The sequence below is a fragment of the Gymnoscopelus microlampas genome (assembly GCF_963454915.1).
Source record: "Gymnoscopelus microlampas genome assembly, chromosome: 9".
Classification (NCBI taxonomy): Eukaryota; Metazoa; Chordata; class Actinopteri; order Myctophiformes; family Myctophidae; genus Gymnoscopelus; species Gymnoscopelus microlampas.
The window spans coordinates 17,339,847-17,367,697 of NC_139946.1; the positions used below are offsets into that span (position 1 = coordinate 17,339,847).

Genomic DNA, 27,851 nt, shown 5'->3' on the forward strand with positions numbered 1-27,851 from the left:
CTCTCGACCACTGGGTAATCTGCTCTGGCTGACAAGGCCAGCGAGGGCCTGGGGTCCGGAGCCCTGGGGAGGACCAGGGAGAAATGTCAGGCTGCTTCCACACCTCTAGAAGAGCTCTCCGCCTGGGGCTCGGCATGCAAATATCACAGCTCTGCCAGCGCTGCGTGTAACCAGCCTTAGCCAATCAGCTAGTCAGCCAGCCAGTCCTTCAGTCGGCCAAGCCAGTGCACTATAAAATGTGTTTTCCTTAGATACAGCGGCTTTGGGTTCAGTGTAAGGCAATCGCCCACATGGGGAGAGAGGGCCATTTCCATGGTCATATTGACCGATATGGATACTGATATAGCAGTACCGGTTTCCACCAGTAGGCTATACTGTGTACACCTGTTATACTGCAACTATGATGCTGAAAACACTTGATTTGTTATGACCTGATTTAGGCCTACTGAACACTACAATCTGTTTCCAAGGGAAACAGCATTTAAACGCGCTGTGATATAGAAGTGCGGTATATCAGATACTGTATGATCACAATATATAATTTTGCTAATGGCAAATGTATTGTCACTTTCAAACACTTTGAAATAATTCCACAGCGCAGACATTGTCTCCGGTGTTGGTAAGTTACAAAGTAAATTTTTTTCCCAATCAAAATGGTTGGCACAGCATTAATGCTTCATCATATCGGCGCCACATAATAATGGGAATAATATTCATATCTGTCCGATGCCAACAACACATTTGTGATGAATTATGGCTGATTGATATCATCCCTAGCTCGGGCCTCTCCGCCAATCTACGTCGGAGGTGTCATCATTAAACCCGGATTTACACTCTGAGGCTGAGAGCATTCCTGAAGCAAAACAAAATAGAACAACTAAATACAGAGCCCCAGAAACGGCAAACAAACATCTGACCATGAAAGAGCTGAAAACAAGGCGAGAAGGAAAGTCCCTACTGATACAGTGAAAGCATCAGGGAAACTTTTCCAGCCTTTTCAAGACGTATTTCTGCCAAGGACACACACACGCACGTGTGTGCACACACGCATTGCAGAAAAAGACAGGGCTGGTTCAGAAGGCTTTGGGCTTTATACAGTACACAGACATGTGGTCTAAGTATCCTGAAACAACACCCATGATGATCCAAATCTCATGTCTGCTACTTTCCACCAAGAAAATGCACTGACACGGCGGTTCACAACCTTTTCTGGATCAGGTCCCCCACCCATCTGACCACTTAACCACTTGTTCAGTGGTCAGATGGTTGAGCTGTGTGCATTTTCAGAGCATGTTTATTTTAATGATAGATCAATTGATTGTGTTCCGGCTTGGATCAATGGAACTAACATAGTATACTTTAAGTTCCTATTGGTATCACAATGATAACTAATTATTCAAGGTTTTAAAGAAAATATACCATGATTTGATTATTTAATTATTTGTTTTTAAATATAATCTTAATATTATCATCGAAATCTTAGTGTTTTGCAAATTATTTGGGGGCCCACTTGCGATATCCTCACGGCCACAAAAGTGGTCCCCAGCCCACAGGTTGGGAATCGCTGCACTAAAATACTGACATATTTTCGTCTATATAAGCTTATTATTTCATGTTCAAAACACATCTGCTCCTGGTAAAGGGGGTGGATTGAAGAAGATGGCTTGTCAAGCCGCTTGTGTGCACGTGTGTGTGCGCGCGCGAGCGTGCGTGAGTGAGTACGTGCACATACTGATGTGCTGCACCAAGAAGCACAAACATCAAGAGGATTTGCGGGGGTCCAGGACTTTTTCTCATCAGTATAAATCCAGAATAGCGCTGACTGAACGAGCTTTCCAGTGAGAGCTCTTAAGTAGAAAAGGAATCAGAGCTAAACAGTAACTTTACACAGAGGAAGCCTTCACTGGCTCTGCTACTTCCACAGATGTACCATTCTTCTAACTTTCACTCCAAATCAATGTGTAACTAGCTACTATTTGAACACAATGGACACTTTCTCATGTGGAAATTACCTGAAATTAACCTGATTATTACTAATATACATACTATTATGTTATATTACCATTGGCCAGCCTTTCAGATTGTATCCACAAAAACACTGTTGAGGCCAAATACAATTGATTGAGTGTTACACTCAATCAATTATTGATTTCTTATGTTTTATGTTTTTATGTTCTTATGTATCACTGAACAAGATAATGGGAGGTTATTCGCGTCGCATTGCATTATCGCCGGTGTGTAACGGCCTTAATGACGTTTAGGGCCAGGCGATAAGACTTCAAATCAATATCATCATTTTTTCAAACTTTGGAATATGATTTATGAACGAAAAAAAATAAAAACAAATGAAAATAGCAGATCTAGAATCTCACAACGCGTCGCATCTCACGCACTGTGAGCTTGTAGATTGGCTATTGTCCCTTTTTTGTATGCCACCATTGTAGAATGAAGCATAATAGGCTACACGGCTAAGTGGTTAATCAGACTAATCAATTTAGTCGATTATAAACTATTAAAATATTTGTTGATATATAAAAAATGAAATATATAAAAAACCTGCTTCTCGATTGGTCAATTAGCCTACATGAGCAAGATTACGTCGGTTGCTGGTTCTAAACATCGGTTTTGATATTATTTTTCGGTTAATGTGTCCGGGTGGCTTCGCCAGTTAACATGTGTCCACCCTCTTCCTTCCTCGTCTCTCTACATTATGCTATCTAAGCAAAGCATAAATCGCCTCAAAACAAAGAGATTAAAAAGATAAAAGTAATTCCCCTGAGTGTGTTTGTGGAAAGTGGCTTCAAACAGAAGCCCTGAGAGGAGGACAAATGAATTGTTTCCTTGAGCTCCCTCCCTCCCTCTCCCACTCTCTCTCTCCCTCTCCCTCTCCCACTCTCTCTCTCTCTCTCTCTCTCTGCGTCTGTCCTTGGGACTGGCTTCAGAGCTTGGTTTGGGGTGGGGTGGGGAGGGTGGAGGGTGCTGGTATGCTGGGATGAGAGCCAGCTGGGCAGGAGGAGGAAAAATAAAATGAAAGAAACTTTCTCCTGAGAACAATCTTTTGGATGTTTGGTCGTATAGTTTCTGGGGGGATGGGGAGAGCTTGGTCCTCAGCTGCTCCCTCAGCGTCTGTCCCTCACCTGGAAGGAACCCAACATATTTCTACCCCTGTCACCAATCACTGCAAGCTCCAAATGCTGCCTTTTCTCTCTTGGGCGGAGGGGGGAATGTTATTGCAAAAGGAATCAATTTGGCGTGTGCGTGTGCGTGTGCGTGCGAGTGTGAGTGTGTGTGTGTGTGTGTGTGTGTGTGTGTGTGTGTGTGTGTGTGTGTGTGTGTGTGTGTGTGTGTGTGTGTGCATGTGTGTCTGTGTGTGTGTGTGTAGGGGGATACAGATTGTCTCCTCCCTTAAGGTGGAACATTTTAATGAGCCTCAAATATCGTCTGTAAAGAAAAGGAACAGGTAGAATTGTCTCTGATAAAATAACACATTTTACAAACAAATACAGTGATTTTATTTCCTCTTAGAGGAACTATGATGGACTCCCCACTTTATGTGTAGAGCTGAACAGTAGAAGACTGTGGTTGTATTGGTCAACTCCCACTGGCTAACAGTATAATACTGTGGTTGTACTGGTCAGCTCCCAGTGGCCAACAGTAGAAGACTGTGGTTGTACTGGTCAGCTCCCAGTGGCCAACAGTAGAAGACTGTGGTTGTACTGGTCAGATCACAGTGGCCAACAGTAGAATACTGTGGTTGTACTGGTCAGATCCCAGTGGCAAACAGTAGAATACTGTGGTTGTACTGGTCAGATCCCAGTGGCAAACAGTAGAATACTGTGGTTGTAATGGTCAGCTTCCAATGGCAAACAGTAGAATACTGTGGTTGTACTGGTCAGATCCCAGTGGCCAACATTTAAGTCTGTGGTTGTACTGGTCAGCTTCCAATGGCAAACAGTGAGAAGTCTGTGGTTGTACTGGTCAACTCGCAGTGACCAATAGTATAAGACTGTGGTTGAACTGGGAACATACCTACAGTATCACACTGAATGCAAAGCAGTGCTGAAGAACAGAGTGTACAGCACGGGGTAAGAACAGTACGTGTGTCACAGGTAGATGAGTGGTAATAACAACAACGCGCTGCTGTCACAGCGCTAAATGTCCTTGCTTCACCTTCCAGCAGGGGAGACAGGACAACGCTGGCATCAGTGGCAGCATGTGAAACAGAAACAGAGAGAGAGAGAGAGAGGAGGAGGGGAGGAGGAGGGGGGAGTGGGTGAGGGGAGGGCATGCAGTTTTGGAAGAGTAGTTTTGAAAAGGCCATCTGCCTTCAAGGAGACTTGGTGTGGGGCTCGTGGCACTTACCAAAGGCTTCTGAGAACCACAAAGGAAGGAAAAGGAAGGAAAGAGAAAGTAAACAGAAAAAGAAAGGGGAGGGAAGAAGAGAATAGTTCATTTCAGGGTGAGGCTGAAAAAAGTTGCTGAGAGAGAGAGAGAAAGAGAGGAGAGAAGGAGAAGAGAAAGAGAGATGGCGCCACCCAAGAGTCATGGGAACCACAGTTGAGGTAGGTCGCTTTTTCTTTCTTTTTTGTGTTAAAACAGCTGTCATAAACATCAGCGCAAGCACAAGTTATAAGGTTACTCCAAGCCACAAATGTCAACAACTGTTTAACTTTTTAAGTTTAACGTGATGTACGGAGTTCACAGTTATATCATTATAGACCAAACACTGCTTACTGGTGTGTGTCTGTTATTCCAACTCAAACTTGTTATCAGCTATAAAACTAAATTGCAGTCAATAAAGTTTACAACAGCGCCCGACAACTGAAATAGAAAACAAATAAGTGAAGCTGGTTAGACTTGAGGTTGAAACAGTTAGTGTCGTTGGCTTCTGGTTATATATCCGGTTAAGAGGTGGGTCGTAGAATGTCAAGATGGAAGATGTTGAAGACTCTGAGATGTGAACGGAGACACATCAACAGTTTCAACAGATGGACGGACAGACAAACGGACAGACTGACAGTCGGACAGACAAACAGACAGACGGACGGACAGACGGAGACAAACAGACAGACTTACAGACACAAATACAGAGAACAACCATCATTTCAGTGAGACATGACTCAGAGAGACAGTGTGAGACAGACAGACAAGAGGGAGGATAGACAGAATACCCTGTGTTAATTCAGTCCTCGGCAGTGAAGTCCTCAGAGTTAATTTCACTCCGAGAGGGCACAGATGGGCCCATACCATTTGTACCCTCTCAGAGTTACAAGTGGATGAATGAACACGGAGGATTTCACTGTGCATCTGTGCGGTGCCATTGGACTAACCCGTCTAACACACAAATGTGTTCTATGGCCTTCATAAATTTGGAAAATAAAGCCTATCTCAGTGGTGCATAGCAGCGCTGCTTCATTATTTTTGTTTGTTATGAATGTTTGCTTGTTAAACTTAATAAATGAGCCCCTATGGTGGAGTGTAGCTGGGCATAGCGTGGTAATAACACTGCCAGGATAAGAGGCTTGTTTTTCCACTGGGGCCCACCGATGCTAAAAATGTAGCTATGCCCTTCCAGTATTGTAAACCAGTTTGGATTAAAACTGTCTCTAGGGACTGGCATATGTTAAATGAGGGCGCACAGTAAATGGTGTTTAACTGTATTACATCGCATTTAATTTAAGATGCTAAAAATGTACAATAACATACTTCTGTTGTTGAAACTAACTAATCATTGTGATTCATAGTCATGATCTAAATACCTTTTCGCCACAATGGTATACCCTGATTTACATCAAAGTCCCAGTGAGCATTAACTGCTGGGGTTTAACCCATTCAAAACGGGAACAAATTTGTAATTTTAAGATTTCTTTGGCTATTCAAAAAAAACAGCAGATATACAAGCTCATAGTGCGGCATTGAGTGCCGCGCTACGAGTTTGTAGATCTGCAATTTTATTTTTCATCATGAAAATGTGTGCAAATCTTTGAATACATATTTTTAAAGCAAACATTTGTAAAATATTTTGTTCCAAGGACCCCCAGAAGCAAATATTTGAGTTACAAATGTTACAAAGTTACAAATATTCCAAGAATTGCACACATTTTCATGATTTTTCAAAAATAGCAGATCTACAAGCTCATAGCGTGGCACTCGGTGCCGTGCTTTGAGCTTGTATATCTGCTATTTTTGAATAGCCAAAGAAATCTTAAAATGACACAGATGCGTTCCCGGCCTTTAATGGATTAAGGTATAACAAACAGCGACCAGGCATTGGAAAAGCATTAGCATGTGAAACTCGGTGCACATTCTGTCTTTTTTGTCTCTTTTACAATCCCCCAAGGTGGCCCCCGTGTCCTCAGACTAAAGTCAAATGCCTTGGCAGCCCTCCCCGAAGATCTCCTGGAGTGTCTGCTCCTTCCACAGGCAGGGAGGGCCACAGCCTGCCAAGAGCCCAGGAACACAGCAGCCTGAAGACTCTTGCAACATCCATCTACTACACACAGCTAACATTCCAGCACCACTCCAGCTCTCATTTTTTTGGACACAATTGGGGTCGTCCCGGTTTAGTAATTTCAACTTTGATGTGCTCAGCCACTTAAAAGTCAAAAGGACTGCCAGTAATAGAAACACACTGGTGGTTGAGTTGCAGTTGGGGGAATTAAAACATATCTGGGAGAGTTCTACAGTATCATCTAAGGTTTTCCCAGCCAAACACATGGAAGTGGTGTCGGTGTATGGATCGCGAGGCACCCCCCACAACAACTGGGGCAGTAGCTCGATGGCCGCAGAGCCTTTATTTAGTCATGTCTACCCTGATTTACATTAGCAGCAGCAAATCAAATAGGAGCCATTGGATTTTTCGGATGGTGACGAATGATCGACCTAAAATATCTACCACTGTGTTGCCCGGGGCCACTGCAGGCCCTGCTCTTAATTAGCAACATAATTAGACTTTGCTTTACTGGGTCTCTCGATGGGACTGCAATCAATGGAAAAACAAGACAACACATCCACCACGTTTGTTGTGGCGGAGAGCAATTTGGATGGCGCTGCTTCTCTCTATGCTATGACACATTTTCTGAGGCCGTAGTAAATCATGTGAGGGCCTCAATTACTGCTGCTTCAGACGTTGTTTTTTAAATATTTGTCATAGATAAATATTTGCCTTAAATTGGGGATGGTGCACATTTAAGTGACATATACCTATATATTACTTTTGACATGCACAGCATGATCACATACCATAAGTTGTTAACCTAGGCTTTGCTGAAACACACGTAATAAAGATAATGATGGGTTGAACGCCCTTATAGTTCAAATAAAGATTAAGGGCCTCTTTTGGAGAATGTCATCGTTCTGTCTGTCAGTTGTCTTCCTGCTCATTCTCAGGGACAAGCTCAAATGTCAGCGCAAGAAGAAGAAGCTGTCCACTGCCGCTCAATTCAAAATAAAACAACCCTGACAAGCCCCTCAGTACTTCAAAACACGACCGCAGACACGACCCTCCGCTGAAATGAAGACCAGGGTTTAGCTTGGAGGCCCATGAACGAAACCACACAAAGGCTCAACTTGTCCTTACCTGAACGCAGCTGTTTGATTCGTCCGTTACTGGCACTGGGGTCGATGGGCAGGAAGTCCTTGAACCAGGTGATCTCCGGGTCGGGGTTGCCGCTGGCGGCGCAGAGCATGGTGGCCGTGCGCGTTCGCTCCACCACCTTCAGCTGAGGGCCCATGTCGATGTTGGGGAAGCCAGCCGGCAGCAGGTCCTCTGTGGAGAGAAATGGACATTGGGACATTTAATGTTGAATTCAGCGGTTCTCAAACTATTTTTCTTCGTATTTGGCCCCGCACCCCCTATCTGAAAAGAGTTTGTGCCAGGGACAACGTTTGTGCCAGGGACAACCCCCCCCCCCCCCCCCCCCCATACAATAATTTGCAAGAAAAAACAAATTTGTTGAATTTAGTGGAATTCTGTTGAATTCTGTCTGACCATGTTGACTAGAAAGCGCGTCATGGCTCAGGGCTCAGAAACAGTTTTTGTTTATCCCTGCGGCTGTCAGAGACCTGAACGAGGACAAGGTCAAAAAACTAAACAACAGAAGGCTGTCATAGACCATTCATGAACATTTAATTGTCCTGAGCCATGTGTTATTTTTTCTTCATGAATAAGGTATGCAGATACACAGATATATTGGAACGTGTCACAGTAAAGAGAAAATGCTGGCCCCACACACACACACACACACACACACACACACACACACACACACACACACACACACACACACACACACACAATGCTTACAGACTGGCTTAGTATAACAGTAATAAGAAAAAGACATTCACATCATCTATTCTATTTTCCAAATCCCTTCGGGGGCGTCAAACCTAAACGCCGGCAATTTCAGTTGATCTAATAGCATCCGAACATAATGGAACATCCTTAATCCCAATTTACCTCAGACCTGCTGCGATGGATACACTTCTAGAATGCGGGATTATATGAGCTACAATACCTATGCAGACAGACCAACAAGTCAGCTGATGGATAAACCTGTTAAGTTTTTCCTTTTGCATATCTTGTCAAATGGGGGTCCGTGGGCTAATAAGTGACAATTTGGGGGTCCTTGACATGAAAAAGTTTGAGAACCACTGCTGTAGATGCCTGAGACTTCAGAGGTTTCAGAGGACGGCAGGGATGAAAGAAAAGACCCAGAGAACCAAGGTCGCCTTCCTCAACGAGTCACCAACCCTGAGCAAATATAAGAGGGCAACCAAAGGCAACACACCTGCCGACTTGATCCCTGCTAGTGATGTTGAGCAAACATTTCATCACATGCTGCTCCAATGTCAAATGTGCACAGAATGGCTGAATTATAGATGAACGCCCATATACACTCTGTGTTGTTGGCTCTCTGTTGGTGGTTGGGGACTGTGGGAGTATTGTACTGTACATATCAGGGATGTTCTGATTCCATTTTTTTTCCAATCGGTCGATACCAAGTATGAAGTTATAAATAAATCTAGTAATAAACTAGAAAAAGTGCTCCTCGGCATTTCCGACTCTAGTACATATGTGCCAGCAGCAGAACCACACTCATACAGCTAATTTCATCTGAGCAATCTCATAGTGGTAATTCACATAAAGGTTGGACATCCACAGTTACAAACCCAAGCATAACATTGAGTAAATTGTAAATGTTATATTTGTACTATCCACACTATTGATTACTTCCTATGGCATCACACATAGTTGTGTTCATAATAACAAATAACACTTGTTGTGCCATATAAAAGAATAGACAAACAGTCTGTAATTAACCACCTCCTCTTTTCGCTCTACACTAAACACATTTTCCCGAAAACAGCCGACAATACGGACAAACCCTCTTACAGATAACTTTGGCCTTTGGGCATGGCAGAGGGAAAAGCCCAATAATCACACATGATTGGATGAGAGAGACGGAACGAGGGCCTAATTCACTCAGTGTTCATCAGCATCGCTAAGCGGCTGCACTCTCCGCTGTGCTTCAGATGAAAGTGCCCTGGTACTTAACGCCTGACCTCCGTCACCCGACAGAATCCAGCCAGAGGGGGGTAGTGAGTAGTGACTCATTCCTGGCCAAGTGGGAACCCCTGCGGGTGACCCTGTACTGTAAAAATGCGTCAGACGCCCGAGGTGGCGTCATAAAAGCTGTGCTGTCCCACTGAGTTAAGAGGTATAGATCACTACTCTTCATCTGGCGCTCAGGGAGAGAGAGAGAGAGACGATGACCTCACACCAAGCGTGTAGAGTAGACATCACGACGGCATGACGTGCTGGCCATGGCCTCCATGCCCAGTGCATGGTGGACAGTAACAAAGTGCATTTACGGTACTTGAGTATCTCGTTGCTGTCGGGCAATAAATTAATTTGTAAATTAGCGGCCTACTTGATCATACTACAGTGTCACACAAAAGTATAAAAAGTAGCAGATCCGCAAGCTCCAAACGCATCGCATCGACTAATGTTCACCTTGACGATAATCCTCCTATAATTTGACAAACCTCTAGTGCTGCATGGTGTAGTGGTGATGAGGCCAAAAGTGTTCTCCCCGGTTCTCCTCAGTGGCTGGAGCAATTGATCTGAATTTGCACGGAACTGCGAGGCCAGTTTTTCGATATCACCAAATCTCAGCTGTTTATTAGCGTTTTTGTGTGAAAGAATGTCGCCTCCCGGGTTGCCAGATCATGTGCGCATATCCCCCCACGGATGCGTCGACCGGGTATGGACTAGTAATAATAATAATAAAACTTAATTTGTATAGTACTTTTTTTAAACAATGTTACAAAGTGCTTAAACAATCAAAACATATCTGTTTTGATCTGCTACTTTTGCTGTTTTTGAATTTGAATCCTGAAAAGTAACAGCTGTGGAAATAATGAGGTTTCTACCCGACAGAGACAATCTGTACTTTACTTGAGTATTTGTGGATACTTAGTATGACTTGTTTCACTCCACTATACATTTCAAAGACAAATGTGGTACTTTTTACCCCACAATGTGTCTAGGAAGGGAAAGGGTACAATATGAATGAACCACTTATTATTATTATTCTTACTTATTTATTACTATTCAAATACGTGCTTCTGGAAAGATTTTTTGCATTTTGGGGGATTGATATTTCAAAAAATTACTTTGCAATTTGTACGTTTGAATACTTTTTTTAAAATCATTTTTAAAGCCAAGTACTAATACTTTAACTCAAGTACACTGACAGAGCAACTGTCACTTGTAGTTGCATAACATCTGACCAGGACTTGACTCTGTACTTTGACTCAAGTAAGTTGCAGTACTTTGTCCACCGCGGTCGATGCCCTCCATTGAGGGAATAAGGGATGATAGTCACAGTTGGAGAGACGATAAAAGCTGTCCGTCTGTCTTGCCGAGTCACGCAAACACATCAACCCAACGATAAAAACACAGCCCAAAGCCAGGGATAGAAAAGACGAGGGAGAAGACAGCGGTTACCTCACATCGGAGGGGCCGACTGCAGCAGTGGAGCCATGAATATTTCAACGCTCGCTTCAAAGAAGTCGAGGCGTTTATGCTGTTTTAGGCTTCTCGCTGAATCCTGCCCATCGATTATTCACGACCGCCGCTGTATAATCTCTTTGTATCTGGGTCCCCCAAGACAGGAGGACAGCACTGGCTAGTTTTACGACACAAAAAAACCCCAGACAGAGTGACGTGTACCTTCTCTCAGCGCAATGTCTATCCATGTGCCTCTGATGTTCTTTGTGTGCCAGACACCCCTGAACACTACTAGGACCCCTCTGGCTACAGGTGTGTTGTGTTTAAATGGTTGTTTCATGGTTATAACAAGATTCTATTTTACAATTAGGCAAATATTCATGTTGGGGTTCGGATTATGCATTTAGAGGCTAGGTTTAGGGGTTAGGTTTGGCATTATGCCTGATTTATTATACCTAGTTGCTTGCCGATGCTATGCACCGAAGGCTAGAAATGGGGGGGGGGGATGGCAAAAAATGCAAAAATCCCTGTTCTAAAATGTATGGTAGTAGTATAGTAATAGTAATACAAACGTGTGTAGGTTCATGTGTATATCATCTCTGTCGAGTGGAAACCTCATATGTCCAAAACTATTACTTTTCAGGATTCAAATTCAAAAACAGCAAAAGTAGCAGATCGACAAGCGCAAAACTTTTTTGAGCTTGCGGATCTGCTACTTATGATGCTTTTGTGTTACACAGTGATCAGGTAGGGCATTCATTTACAAAATAAACACAAAAAGTCAGAATATGGAGCAAAGAGGTTTCTGCAGAGCAACAATATTCTCCATTGGGGGGTAGGTTTGGCTCCTGAGTGCTGTATATATATGTGCTCTATGCATGGCTGGGTGCAGGACAACACCATGTCCCACGATGGCTATACGGTAATGAAGCTGAAAACACACAACAAAGAGCCACTGAGATAGTGGAGTTGAGGCTAATGAAAGCGGACAGGCGGCAGAGGCAGGGATCTGCCGGGAGAAGAGGACCTGAAAGAGCACACACACCGACCTGGACGGCCCAGAAAACAAACAAACACATGAGCGAAAGGAGGGGGAGACTGCTTAGACCCAGTCTGGGTAAACTAAGGACATTAACTTAGGCACTGTGCTGAAGTAGCACTTTTGAATTAAATTGACTTTACTTGAGTATGCGTCCATTTTTCAATACTAACCCTAACCCGATTTAGATTATTATTACAAAACAAACATTAACCAATGAAGGCATTTGTACAGTAACACTCAAAAAACTCGAAAAAGCCGATATGCAAGCTCAAAACGCGTTGCATCGTGTGGTCAGCTTGTAGATATGCTTTTTTTTTTTTTACACATTCTGACAACGTTTGAAAAAAAATGTGAAATGGGACATTCTGCATACTTTTCCTTTTGGTACTTTAAGTATATTGATGCCAATACTTTTTACTCAAAGGACATTTTGAATAATTTTACTCAAGGGAGATTTATATACAGGACTTTTACTTGTAACAGACTTGTGCTATGGAGTATTTCCACTGGTGTCCGAGACACAGCACCGTAGAATAAACACCACACATGGGTTTTGGGTTATTAGCTTCCTCCAGGAATAGAGTGTGATAGCATCAATCCCTACAACTGCCCCGCTGCAAGATTACAGGCCTTGTCGATTAAAGCGACCATGCAAAAATAAATAGATTGCTCACGGAGGGGCTGTTAGTTCAGGGTCAGTATTTGCGTATGTGAGTGTGTGCGTACATGTGCTTACGTGTGCGTGCGCGTGTGTGTGTACTTGTATTACTATATTTGTGAGAACCAAATGTTCCCACAAGTATAGTAGAATTTGAGAAATAGACGTGGAAAGAAAATGGTAGGTTTACAATTAGGAAAAGATACAGGTTTCGTGGTTAGGGTTTAGGATTAGGCATTTAGAGGTTAGGTTTAGGGGTTGGGGGTTACTGTTTTGCCTATTTTATTCTTAGTTGTGCAACGATATCACACAAACCGAAACGTAGCAGATCTACAAGCTCAAAAAGCTTCGCAGAGCCTTTTCAGCTTCAGGCTTACGGTTAAAAATGCCCAATTCTTTTAAAACTGGTACTCATAAAATCGGCGTCCTAAAATGTCGATGTCCTCACAAGTATAGTAATACGAAACTGTGTGTGTGTGTGTGTGTGTGTGTGTGTGTGTGTGTGTGTGTGTGTGTGTGTGTGTGTGCGTGTGCGTGTGCGTGTGTGCGTGTGTGTGTGTGTGTGTATGTGCGGGGCAACCAATGACACAGGCTGATTTCATCACAGAGTTCCCTGGGGCTGTCCAGTTCCCCATGACTGTCCCGGCAATTACATTTTGCTATGATGCATGCTGGTGTTCCTCTGCGATGACAAATTCCGTTCCGAGCGCCAACGGAGTCACAGCTCCTGCTGTATGACCTAATCGGTCTGCGGGACGGCGTGTGTTGTGTCGCACGTCCATTCCGACGTTTTTTTTCTTTATTTTATATACTGGAAGCCAATACAGCCTGTGGCATGTTAAACATGACTAGAATGTGGTGGTCGCTTTGTGTGACACTCTAAATGTGGTATTTTCTGGGGTGATTCAAGCCACGCTATTAAAATAACGAACTGATAGTTCTGAATCGAGGCCGATGACAACGACGATTATGTTGAGCATTTACTTTTACAGGATTGAATAATTGACTCAACTTCACGTAGTCTGAAACAAAATGACTTTGTTTCAGACTACATGAATCTGTTTTGTTTAAAATAGAAGGAGGAAGCGCTGCCTGGGTTCAGCCACAGTGGCTTTCTCAAACGGTTTTGCTCTTCAGTAAAACAGGTACAGTAGGTATACTGTACATACAAGCAAAAAAGTTCTGCTATAGGTGAAGCAGACTGTAGGGAGAAAATGACAGACCCTGTTGAAGACCAAATTATCGAAATGCGTCGGTCAGCCTCTGTTGCCTTGCTCAACAATACATTCATTGTTTTTCACCTGAAGACGGAGTGCCTCAGTATTTTCTCGCTACAGTCTGCCTCACCACAGACAGGACTTTTTTTTCTTGACTTTGTTTTGTTGTTTTATTGGGTTCCACTTGCTCCCTAAGTAAGGGAAATTCGTATTGGTTGCTGCTGGCAACACCTCGCGAGTGGGACCTTACAGCCACACTAAGCACTGTGCCCTCACCGCCTGATCTAATCCGAGCGTGCATGTGCCATGATCTCTGGAGAATGACGGCACTACTACTGGCAGCACCTCATTGGTAAACAATGGCGTCCATGTTAGACCGGTGCCAGTTAACCACTTAAACCCTCTGTTCTTAGCGGTACGGACCTGAGTTACAGTACAACTGTACGTGGACCACTTTTTTCCCGTCTACACCAAATCTCCTCGCTAGATAATGTATATATATATACATTATCTAGCGAGGAGATTTGGTGTAGACGGGAAAAAAGTGGTCCATATATATATATATATATATATATATATATATATATAGGAAGCATACACATATATACATATATATATAAGATAAGCGCTCTACAAGACGTAGACATGCTATTTTTGGCGAAGACATTTGGTTGTAGATGCAAAGAATGCGGTCGAAGTTACAGTTGTAATTCAAGTCCGGTTCTCTAACACAAGAGGGCTTAAGTGGTTATATATCCCTATCCGAGTGGATCACATTTGAATGCCCATATCGTTGCTGTCGGGTAGAAACCTCCTATCGCCATCTTCTAACTTGTTTGTGTTTTTTCTTCATTTATGTGTTTTTTCTTCTTTGACTGCACTCAAAGTTCAGTCAAACCATCTTCAAACCCATCATGTCACTCAACAGAGTGAGGACTCTGCATTAGAGGCTAAGAAGCAAGTCGACCAGCATCTTCCCAGCATGTGAACCAGATGTCCAGACCCACTCCGTTATTGTTGGGCGTGGGTCTTGGGTTTGTCTTGTCATAGTGTTTACGAGAGCTGTTCCCGACGCGTCCCATTGATTCGGTAATTGGTTTGGCGCCCTGCAATTACGTGTTGGCATATGCCGAGGAACTGACATCTGGGCAGGCCAGCCTGGTCAGACCCACTGCCGAGAGGCATTTAGGCAGCGGTGACAAAAAAGCTTGCAAAGGAAAAAAATATTTAAATGACACAGATGAGGTCATGTTGACAATGTCGGAAGAGAAACCACTCATGTCAAAGGAACGAGTGAATGAGAATGAAAAAACAGTGACGTCAATGGTGCTCATGTGTCTGGAGAATGACTTGCTCAAATTATACATGATCTTAATCACTTAAGTCCTATTCGCCCAAGAATAGCAGATTGACAACTTCAAAACGCCGCACTTTCTCAATGTGAGTGGTTGAGCTTGGTTAAGGCATTTAGATCGTTTATTTGGGACAGCAGCCATATCGTCACTGTCGGTGGAAACCTCATATGTCCAAAACTGTTACTTTTCAGGATTCAAATCAATCCTCAAAAGTAGCAGATCTACAAGCTCAAAATGTGTCGCTTCAGGACGCATTTCGAGCTTGTGGATCTGCTACTTTTGATGCTTTTGTGTGATCAATGATCAATAGGCCAGGGCATCAATTTACGAAAAAACACAAAACTTAAACTATGGAGATAAGCGTTTTCTGCCTGACAGCAACAATATACAACGTCCATACATCCCAGCTGACTGAGGACCCCCCCCCCCCCCTCTCCAGTCATTGCCTAGAATTTTTTTTTTTCCCGGTCTCTCTCTTGGCTCTCCCCGGGTGCTGTCATTATCCATAATTGTCTTTAATTTCACCACAGCGTTTAAATGTCATTACACAGAGATGACAGGTGCAGAGCTTTTTAATCAGCCTCTGGGTTGGCTTCGATTGCCGTGGACCCTTAATCTGCAGCCCGCTGGTATAGGCTACCTGCTGTTGTGTTTGTCCTCTGTGTTGGTTCTGTCCTGTCGTGTGACAGTGTCCGTCGTCTAGAAACCCGTTTGACCCGAAACCCAGCTAATCCCGTTTACGCGTAAAAAATCACCCACCACTGATGTGTAGCTCATTGGGTCTGATCTGGGCCTGCTGTGGTCAGAGCTGTTACGGGTAGAGACAGCAGGGTGCATTTTCACATGGCACGCCATTTTGATGGATGCTTTTATCTGTAAGTGCCTCAGAGGACCGTGAGTGGCTACATTTTTAGTATGGATGGGAACTGGAACCCCAGGTATTGTTAGCGACATACTCTACCCGCAGTGGTTCTCAAAGTGAGGTCTTACAGGGTCTGTAACTCTGAGCGCGTACAAATGGAACCAAATGGACCCATAAGGATCCATTTGGTTCAATTTAGAGAGTTCAAGAGTTATGGGGGTCCTTGAAATGTAAAAGTTTGAGAACGAGGGGATAAGGCTAACCTCGGCAGTCAATAACAAGTCAAAGAGAGAGAGAGAGAAAGACAAAGAGGAGAGGGAGTATAGAACCAGACAGAAAGAAGAGAAGACTAAGCACTAGATGGACAGAAGAAAAAGGTCATGCTCAACTCAACCTCTCTTCCATACCTCTCCCTCCCCTCTGCCCCTCTCCCTCTCTCTCACCACTTGAGCCCTAGCATCCCAATTCTGGGGGAACATTTGCCTGAAATTAACCGATCTACTGAGCTTGCAGATCGGCTATTTTCGGCAAAGTGCAGCGCAAGTTTACGGTGGCAACTCGTGTCCAGTTTACTATACAGGGTCTAAGTGGTTACCTTTCTCCTCTCGCTCTTGTTTTTATAACTCATCCTCATCTGCCCTCCCCCCTCTCTCTCTCTCATCAAATGTGTATACTTCTTTCCCTGCCTGGGGACCAAGGACAACATTCACATTCCAAATACACAGACAAACAGAGAGAAAAACGCACAGAGGGATATGAGAGAGAGAGAGAGAGAGAGAGAGAGAGAGAGAGAGAGAGAGAGAGAGAGAGAGAGAGAGAGAGAGAGAGAGAGAGAGAGAGAGAGAGAGAGAGAGAGAGAGAGAGAGAGAGAGAGAGAGAGAGAGAGAGAGAGAGAGAGAGTGTGTGTGTGTGTGTGTGTGTGTGTGTGTGTGTGTGTGTGTGTGTGTGTGTGTGTGTGTGTGTGTGTGTGTGTGTGTGTGTGTGTGTGTGTGTGTGTGTGTGTGTGTGTGTGTGTGTGTGTGTGTGTGTGTGTGTGTGTGTGTGCAGAGAGAGTGAGGTAAGGAGAGAAAGAGGAAGAAAGAGACAGAAACACACAGAGAAAGAGAGACAACTGGAAAAGGAATACAGATCAACTGCCGCTGGTCTGGTTTGTGTTTCCTGCTCTGAAATGATGAAAATGTATAAAAATAGTGAGTGTGAGACATGTATCACAGCACCCAGAGGGTGGCACTAACGGCTGTCTGTATACATGAATTTATTATATTGTATTTTGTTTTGCAATATATCGTCACTGTCGCAGAAACCTTGTACTTCCATATTTCAACTTTTTATGTTTTACACAACTTTATGGCCTACTTACTTTGTTGTACAAGTGTGTAGCACAAAACTAGGGAAAATAGCCAATCTACAATCTGACATCACGTTGTGAGCTTGTAGCCTGGGTGCCAGCCTGCTTCGCTACGTTCGGCGGATTTTTTTTTCTCTCTGCGCTTCTCAGTCTGGAATGCCTCCTATCTCCAGGAGGCGGGACACAGCAGCCAAGGTTCGAAACCTACCGTGGCTTCTGATTGGTCTGTGGTGCGGGGCGGGACAAAAAAAACGGTGTGATCGTTTTGATTCGTCATTCGTTTGAACAACATCCAATCAGCAACGACGTTGCCTAACGTAACATATGTAGTTCCAGTGTAGTTCTACAAGACGAGTCAATCGGGGGCATTCCAGACTGATAAGCGCAGAGAGAAAAAAAAATCTGCCGAACGTAGCGAAGCAGGCTGGCACCCAGGCTAGTGAGCTTGTAGATCAACTATATTTGCTTTTTTCTAATAATTTTGACAGTTAAAGTTAAAGTGGTGAGGTCTGTGTGTGGGTTTTATAAATACTGAAACAATGAAAGGTATTAACAAGTGCTTGTGACTAAATCCTTCCCTGAAAAGTAACATTTTGGACATACAGTATACTGTAAGGTTTCCTCCCGACAATGATGATATACTAATTGTACAGAATTTTTTGCCCTTTTCCTTATTTTGACATTCTTGTATTTTTACTTTCCTCAACACTGTTGAGGAGGCTCCAAGTACAATAATTCCACTGCATGCAATGTTGCCACAGCTGTATCATGCATGTGACAATAAAACCTCGATGGACGGCGGACGTGTGGGCTTGCATGTGTCCCCATATGTGCGTGTGTGCGTGCGTGCATCTGTCTGTCTATCTGACTAACAGTTCACTAACATCCTATAAAATATCCTCCTAGAAAATCTAAATCATGTTCTATTAGGTCACTGCAATGTCAAAAGGGCATTTGCCATTTTCTTTTTTAAATCATTTCCGGTGGATTTCAACCCTTGACTCTGAGGAGGTGTAGGACAGGCCACTTCACCCCTGCGCCCCTATAGCCACTTATTTTCAGTCCAGCCCTGGTCCTTCTCTCGCTCTAGTTGGTATGCTTGTACAGGGAGACAAGCAAACCTCAGACAAATAGAAAACAACTCTGTGTGTGTGTGTGTGTGTGTGTGTGTGTGTGTGTGTGTGTGTGTGTGTGTGTGTGTGTGTGTGTGTGTGTGTGTGTGTGTGTGTGTGTGTGTGTGTGTAGCTCACAATACAATATATCATTGCTGTCGGGCAGAAACCTCTTATCTCCTTATTAACTTTTTGTGTTTTTTCGTTAAGTTATCGCCCTACTTGATCATACTACAGCGTCACAGAAAAGCATCAAAGTAGCAGATCCACAAGCTCGAAACGCGGCGCGAAGCGACGCGTTTCGAGCTTGTAGATCTGCTACTTTTGATGCTTTTGAATTTGAATCCTGGATAGTAACAGTTTTGGACATATGAAGTTTCCACCCGACAGAGACGATAGAAACGTGTGTGTATGTGTGTGAGTGCGCCGTGCGTGTGTGTCATCTCACAGCCCAGGTTTCGGCAAGGCATTTACTATTCATTTATTGAGGTCAGAAGGAAAAACTGAACTCTGTATTAATGTCTCAACAGCCATACTGCAACCTCTCCCCCTTCCCTGACAGACATTATGTGTTTATAAAATACAGCACCGTTATTATTTATAGCTGCTCACACACAAACCACTTCACTATATGCTATATTACTGCCTCGGGCTGGGGAAGACTTGGAGGAGGCAACACACACACACACACGCACACACACACACACACACACACACACACACACACACACACACACACACACACACACACACACACACACACACACACACACACACACACGTACGTCAGGTTAGAACTACAGTCTTCCTCTTGCAGGTGCATGCAGTGGTTGAAGGAGATTATTTACTAGTAGCAGTATTACCAATAACCCTGTAGAAAAACTCTGTTACATGTAAAAGTCTTGAATTCAAAATTCACAGTAGTGGCATCAAAATGTATTTAAAACAACAACCTTTAAATGTTGTGAGCTTGTAGATCGGCAATTTTCTTTCTTCGAGTAGCCAAAGTATAAATCAGGGCTTAAAGGAGGTACTTCACCCAAAAGATGACTTATTTTCTATCAATTACACACCCCATGAAGCATTGAATTCATGGAGATTTTTTTCGTTTTTGTCGTATTTGATGTCGGAAAGATGCTAATGTATCCGGCTCAAAGAGACTCAAAGAGTTGCTTTTGAGTCTCCTACCGGAAAGACCACCGGTCATCAAATTATTGGCTTAGGAATGTGACAAAAACAAAAAAATCTCCATGAATTCAATGCTTCATGGGGTGTGTAATTGATAGAAAATAAGATTTTTTGGGGGTGAACTACTTCTTTAAGTGGTTAATGTACATGTACAGTACAGTACTACTACTAAACATCCCTTCAACAAAAGCAGAATGAGCGTGAACCCGTCCTTGGCCAACTAAACGTGGAGAAGCAACATTCAGTTTTTAGGCACCACATTATGTAGATCAAAACTCCATAGAAAACTGCAGGTCTGCTCACAACTCTCAGTTCTTTTATATCAAAGCTGCAAGACTTTTTCTGTTTCTGCTGTTGCCTGTCTTTTCATTTCTTGTTCAGCACTGTAACTTTATTCTCATATCTCTATCTATTTTGTTACTCTTTGATAACTTGTTTTTAATTGCATTCAAATGTCCTTTTTATATTGCGTTTCTTTTGTAGTATGTCCTAGAGCTGCATTCCATAACTTTTTTTGTGTGAATTTCTATTTTAATAAAACATTTCAACCAATCTGTATGGTAGAGCGTTAAACCCCATATCGTCTCTATCGGATGGAAACCTCATATGTCCAAAACTTTCCGTTACTTTTCAGGATTCAAATAAAAAAATAGCAAAAGTAGCAGATCGACAAGCTCAAAACGCATCGCTTCGCGCCGTGTTTTGAGCTTGTAGATCTGCAACTTTTGATGCTTTTTTTATGACCACTACTGGTTGACAAATGATAGTGCATGAAGCTCACGATACAATATATTCTCCGCCCAAACAGGCTTTCTATAAAAGCTCAGCAGTAGAACATGGGTCCAGGGTCCAGGTATAGGACATAAAAGTTATGGATTTACAGTTTTAATGTTCTTAATATTTTGTGTGAAGCATAAATCGCCTTGCCTTGGCCAAACCCTCCGACCCCGTAATGCTCTCCAAAGTGACAGCCAGACCCCATGCAATCCCCATTAATCCATTAAAACCGGGAACGCATCTGTGTAACCACTTAAACCATTATTTCATACTTTGGCTATTCATAAATAGCAGATCTACAAGCTCATAGCACGGCACACGGTGCATCTTCAGAAGCATCTTTGCTTCTGAGGGTCCCTGGAACAAAAAAATGTGAGATGGGGGTGGCCAACTACATATCATTTTGGGGGTCCTTGACATGAAAAAGTTTGAGAACCAGTGATATAGCAACATAGGTTTTTTCAAAAAACTGTTTAGAAAACATTTGTAGATGCGTTCCCGGATTGAATGGATTAAGCACCTACTGTATAACCAAAAAAACAAGACCCTGCACGGTAACTGCTGCGACAGAGTTCTCGGTGTGTGTGTTTGTGTGCGTGTGTGCGTGCAAGTGTGGGGTTGCGTCATGGACATTGTCCCCCGAGGCCATTAGCTTGGTGCAATTACAGCCGCTAATAACAGGCCTGGAGGCCCCCTTAGTGAGGGGAGTGGCGATTATGAATATGTTTTGTCCATAAATGAGAAGCCTGAGTGTCTGACGGATGACGGAGCAGTAATTGCTTTAACTGCCAGCGCGGAGATGGCGAGGAGGTGACACGCAGGGCAGAAGGGAGGGGTCAGGGACGGGTTCCAGCAACGAGCGCCGCATACAAATAAATCACTTAAGACGAAAATACAACATTTATGAAAAAAAAACGATGACAAGTGCAAGAGGACGCGAGAGGCATGCTAATCACCCTCACGGCTAACCAGACAACAATAAGCCACAACCATGACCAGTGACCACATAGACATTACACACAATGTGATGGGTGGTGGTTCTTATTGTTTTCTTAGGGGTTGCAACAGTTAAACTTAAACCCTAATATTGTCTCTGTCGGGTGGAAAGCTCATATGTCCATATGTATTGTTACTGAACAAACACTCTACAGCAATGAGTACTATCAGAATGTAGAGCTATTTAGCACTTATTTTAACCAAGAAAATCACAAACCCTATACCTTTAATGGAAAAAGTAATCAATAGAATAATCGCTACGAAAACAACTTATAGCTGCAGCCCTGTTGTTGTTGTTTGTGTGTTCAAACTTTCTCCCTTTTCTTCTCGGTCTCTTTCACAGCTACAAAAGGCCCGGCTGCTATCTCAGTGTAATTTGCTAGTGATGGCTGGTCTTTAGAGGTGAGGTGCTGGACAGAGTGGCACAACAACAACTTTGTTGCTGTCGGCCAGAAACCTCTTATCTCCATATTTTAACTTTTTGTGGGTTTAATTAATTCCCTATCGATCATACAGCTGCGTCAAACAAACGCATCAAAAGTAGCAGCTGTACAAAGCTCAAAACGCAAAGCGGATCGAAGCGGTTCGAGCTTGTGGATACGCTACTTTTTGCTATTTTTGAATTGTATTCCTGAAAAGTAACAGTTTTTGGACATATGAGGTTTCCACCCGACAGAGATGACTTGTTCTCTCTGTGGACAAAAGGATCGAGCTGCCAGGAATGACAATGACAGAGATCGGACAAAAAGACAGGGATAGTCAATAGAAAAACATCTCCGATATATATCCGTATATACTGTATCCACCTGTATACACATTGTTAACCTCATGAACCCTAGCACAGTGGTTCTCAAACTTTTTCATGTCATCATCTGCTACTTTTGCTATTTGACACTTTTGTGTGACGCTGTAGTATGATCAAGTAGGGCGCTAATCTACCAAAAAACACATAAAGTTAAAATATTGAGATAAGAGGTTTCTGCCCGACAGCAACGATACATTTCGTCAAATCGACTAAAACGTCTCTTGGTCAAGTAAGACCACATCTACTATTGGCTACTATGTATGGGACAGCCCTATACTAATCACGTCATTAAGGACACGTCCGGCTCTCGCATCGTGGACCCGAGGGGCCCTGGGGTGACCTCTGTGTTCAACAGAGCCAGTCACCGGGGTTCCAGGCTCATGCGTTATGGATGAGGCCCTGGTGGGCCCCAGGGTGGGCAGGTATCCCCTCCTATATCTGCTCTTTATTTATGAGGCGGGGGCGTCTCTCATGCAGGCCGATTTCCAGTGGTGTAAAGTAACTACGTACATTTACTCAAGTACTGTACTTAAGTACAATTTTGAGGTATTTTTACTTTACTGGAGAATTTCCAATGTTCAGTACTTTTACTTCTACTCCACTACATCTCAGAGGCAAATATTGTACTTTTACTCCGCTACAACCTCACAGCGCATCGCATCGCGTTGTGAGCTTGTACTGTAGATCTGCTATTTTCAAACATTTCATTACTTTTACTTTTTTGAACTTCAAGTATATTTTGATGCCAATACTTTTGTACTTTTACTCAAATAACATTTTGAACACAGCCCTTTTACTTGAAACAGGAGTATTTTCATATTGTGGTATTGCGACTTTAACTTAAAATATCTTCTTCCACCACTGCTGATTTCACACCAGAAGCGCGTCCTGTTCAGCTCTGAACGAGGGGCTCCGTTCCACCTGCTGCTATAAGCCCTGGCCATCTCCAACACACAGTCTATCTTTCATCATGTGGGCGGAAAAGTACTCTGATGGGGCTTTATTTCCCCTCCATCACTCCTCTTTCTCTCACAGTTCCCTCTTCTTTTTTTAACTTTCTGCCTTTTTCTGAAACCCTCTCTTTCCACTCTACCTCATTTTCTCCCTCTGTCCCTCCAATCACAGGTGATTATTGCTCTTTCTCTCTCCAGGTCCTTCTGCAGGACCAAAGGCCTGGGAGCCATAATATGGCTCCCAGGCCTTTGGTCCTGCAGCCGGAGGGAATTCAATGAGAGGACCTTATATTATAAGGTCCTCTCAGTGAATTCCCTTCGGCTGGAGGAAGGCAAGGCTGGAGAAAGTACCGCAAGTAAGTAAGCAGATAAAGGTGGAAGGTTTGGAGAGAGAGAGATATCCTCTGAGAGACGGTGGAGAGAGACAGAAGTCAGGAGAGGCCACAGCGAAAGGAACTATAAACTCCAACTTCTAAAGCCTCCAATAAGAGAGCCGGGGCATCAGGTGGAGACGGCCGCCGACAACACTTTATTGTTTGCACCAAAAGTCTGCCTTCTGCAGCCTAACTGTAATAACGGCAGGGGTCCCCCCCCCCCCCAAGCTGCAGGGCAGACCCTCCACCCCTGTATTGAGATTGATCGTCTTCATCATAAAGCACACAGCGAAACTGATATTTGTTCCTCCTATAGCAAAACAACAACCAAACTCTGAAGGAAATGTAATCTGCTGCAGTGCGGTGGTTCTCAACCTTCTCTGGATCAAGGGGCCCAGTTGAAAATCTTAAAAGAAGCAGCAGTATTAGTAATAGTAGAAGTAGTAATAGTAGTAGTAACTGTAGCAGTTTAAAGGCTGACAGCAGTACAGCTGGTGGCTGATAGTGGAGGAGACAGGACGGGTGCTTTGTAAACATTATTCTCTGATAGCAGGTTCCGCTTCGAGGTTAACTGGGGGGGTGTTAGTTCCATGGAAGAACCGTAGATCTTAACCGAGATAAGTAAATGTGTTTCGTGTTAGCAGGAGAGGCGCTGATGTGGCTAGGAGAGAGGCGAGGTGGAGGGGTTGTTTATATGGGAGGGGGGCGGGGGTGAGTGGGAGATAATACAACAGGCAAATACTGCCTGGCAGATCACCTGATGCCTGTAGTGTAGACTCACTTAACCACTTAAACCCCAGCATCCGTATTCCAGAAAAAAACATAGGAGATAATAGCAGATCTACAAGCGAATATTCCCCCCGGAATATGTATGCTGGGGTTCAAGTGGTTAACGGAATGAGGGCTGGAATGAGGGCTGCTTCTTTCACAACTTTTATTTCTCTGGTATCTCGCTTTTCTCCCGATATGCTTTCGTCTCCTGCTGTGGTGCCTGCAGAAGTTTTGCTATGCGTCTGTCTGTTAAGCAGCCGGTCATCATTAGTTGAGTGACGAAAACTATGCAAAATGTTTTATAGCGCGGCTCTGTCTGTATGTCACTGTCTGCAAATCTGTCAGCCAGTCCAGTGGAGGAGCCCTGGGCTAATTGTACTGCTAACGATAGCTTTAAGAAAGTACACCACTAACAAGCTGTACTGAAGACACACACACACACACACACACACACACACACACACACACACACACACACACACACACACACACACACACATTCATCATAAGAGACAGCATCTATCTCACAAAAAGACAGATACAGGAAAAAAGCTCCTGAAAAAAATGTTAACAGCTGGAGAAAAAAATTATCTGCATAGGCAAATGTTAACGAGTTTATAAAAGTATGTTAAGCTGGCTGTTCTTCACACTACCCTGCCAGCCTGATCTGACCTGAAAATGCCCCCTTGATGCCCCCTGGCTTCACCATGGGGTAAAGTAAACAATGACAGCCACCTAGCTAAAAGAAACTATAATATCCAGTCACCGGACTGGACTTTCTTATCCAGAGAGAGTGAATTTATGGACTCACTGTTGCGCCAAATTTTGACAAAATATCGGTCAAGATAATTGATAATTGGTGGGCTAGGACTCTCCAAAAATCGGGATTGGTATTGGCTCTTAAATGATAAGATTAGTTGTTTATTTCTGTCTTCTTGTATTGTGCCATTCCTCCATTTCCCTTCTACGTATATTCAATGTATCTCTCTCCACTCTACTCTCCCTGCCTCCCTCTCCCATACTCTCTATCACTCTCTTCCTTCTTACTACTTTCCCTGGCCCGTTGACACCCCCGCACTCCCTCTAACTTCATTCTGTCTTTCTCTATCCCTCCCTGTCCATCTCCCTCTGTCCCTCTACACCTCCTCCCGTCATCTCTCTCCGTCTCTCTGATGAGGTCAGGTGGCGTGTGTCCGTCCTTGTTAAAGAGGTGCCAGTTCCCTTTTCTTTTTCCCATTGGCTCCTTAACCGGTCAATTAGGCTGCATGATTCAGCCTGTCTGGGAGGGTTGACCCCTGACCCCCAGCCCCCAGCAGGCCTGCCTTGGCCCAGAGCCTCTGAGAGGAGCCAAGTTCAACCCAGAGAGAGAGACACACACACACACACACACACACACACACACACACACACACACACACACACACACACACACACACACACACACACACACACACACACACACACACACACACACAAAGACTTTAGCCAAATTCCAATACTCCAACTTTCACACTTGTTCACTCCACTCACGCCATAGTCCCGCCTCCGAGCGAGGAGGAAATGATTCGATTGGATGCGAGTCCGGAGGAATCGAGCAGGTTGGACTGACGGCCACATTCCAATACCCACACACATTCCTGCCTACTCGCTCGCTCGCTACTCCTGCATGTCATGTTGCATATTAGACCCTGTATTTCTCATATATATGAGTTATATGTAATAGCTGTTTGACATGCATTCTAGCCCATGCCATGCACAACAAACAGCATGATTGTATATATAAAGAGCCAGCCATTATTTAATTTGTTGCTTCAGTAGCTTTGATCACTGTTATTCAGATATAAAAGCACTTCAGTATCTCTGCAGTTTACTCTCAGACCGTTCGACACAGGCATGCAGGCACGTTGTGTTTACATTTTAGGATAAGAGCACGCAGATCAAAGTATCGTCGGCTCTAAAACCTCCCTTTGAAGTCAGCAACACGGCACAACTTTTTAGACCCCATCTCCCAGACAGAGTAGTCGGTCCAAGCGCCTTGGGGTGCTCACTCGCTCCCCAGTCTCAGCTCCTCCAAAAGCAAATTACCACTTGGGACACGAACGATTTCAGGGTTAAGCCGAGTGTGGAGTGAGCCGAGATTTGGGTATTGGAATTTGGTTAGAGAGACAGAGAGAGAGAGAGATGTCTAAGCTCTATGTTCTCTGTGCCCTGTGTTCTCATGGTCTCTAGGTCAGGCTAATAGCCCCATGTTCTCTAGAGGTCAGGCTAATACTAGCCCAATGTTCTCTATAGCCCAGGCTAATACTAGCCCCATGTTCTCTAAAGACCAGGCTAATACTAGCCCCATGTTCTCTATAGCTCAGGCTAACAGTTCTAGCCCAGGCTAATACTAGCTGTGTGTTGTGCACTACATTTCACAGGTTCAGGTCATCAAAGGGGAGGAGAAGATTGGAACGACACAACCATTTATCCCCTGAAATCGACCTCAAAGACGGCTATAGCAGAGAGGGAGAGAGAGAAACAGGGGAGAGGGAGAGAGGGCATGAAGAGAAATAAAGAAGAGAGGAGTAAGCAGAGAGAGAGACCAATAGAGAGAGAGAGAGAGGAGTGATGAAGACATACAGTACAGTACAGGCAGACAGAGTAAGAAAGAGACAATGGAGAACAAATTGTGACAGATAAGGAAAGAGAGAGACAGAGACAGACAGACAGACAGAGGTGTATTGGGTTGATGGAGGTTAATATGCTGTGATTAAAGGCTGTCTCTCGTTGTTTAACCTTGATACCTGAGGAAGACATGGTTATTACTGCCAAGTGTCTCTAACACACACACACACACACACACACACACACACACACACACACACACACACACACACACACACACACACACACACACACACACACACACACACACACACACACACACACACACACACACACACACACACACACACACACACACACACACACACGCACACACACGCACAAACTAACACCTCAGTTTCCGATAAAGCACTTCTCTATTGTAGATGGCAGACAACATTACACATGCATGTGTGTGTACTGGCCGCACTGTGCAGTTCAAATCCCTCACTGTCACACCTTAAGAGTGACCCTTTTACACACACACACACACACACACACACACACACACACACACACACACACACACACACACACACACACACACACACACACACACACACACACACACACACACACACACACACACACACACACACACACACACACAGCCCTGATATGGAGATTTGAGGGCGGAGAGGAAGAGAGAGAAATGGAAGGAGAAAGGGGAGGTGGATGAAAGACAGGCGGGGGGGCTGAGATGGAGAGAGAGAGAGAGAGAGAGAGAGAGAGA

General features: G+C 43.9%; 1 protein-coding gene across 3 annotated transcripts in view; it reads right to left on the reverse strand.

Annotated features, from left to right (window-relative positions):
• Nucleotides 1–27,851, reverse strand: part of ptprsa (protein tyrosine phosphatase receptor type Sa) — a 281,342-nt gene that overhangs the window by 134,323 nt on the left and 119,168 nt on the right. For all 3 annotated transcript variants that reach the window (XM_084067853.1, XM_084067854.1, XM_084067852.1), the window contains exon 5: nt 7,580–7,768. In XM_084067853.1, the coding sequence (XP_083923979.1) occupies nt 7,580–7,768 (189 nt within the window). The remainder of the gene's footprint in view (nt 1–7,579; nt 7,769–27,851) is intronic.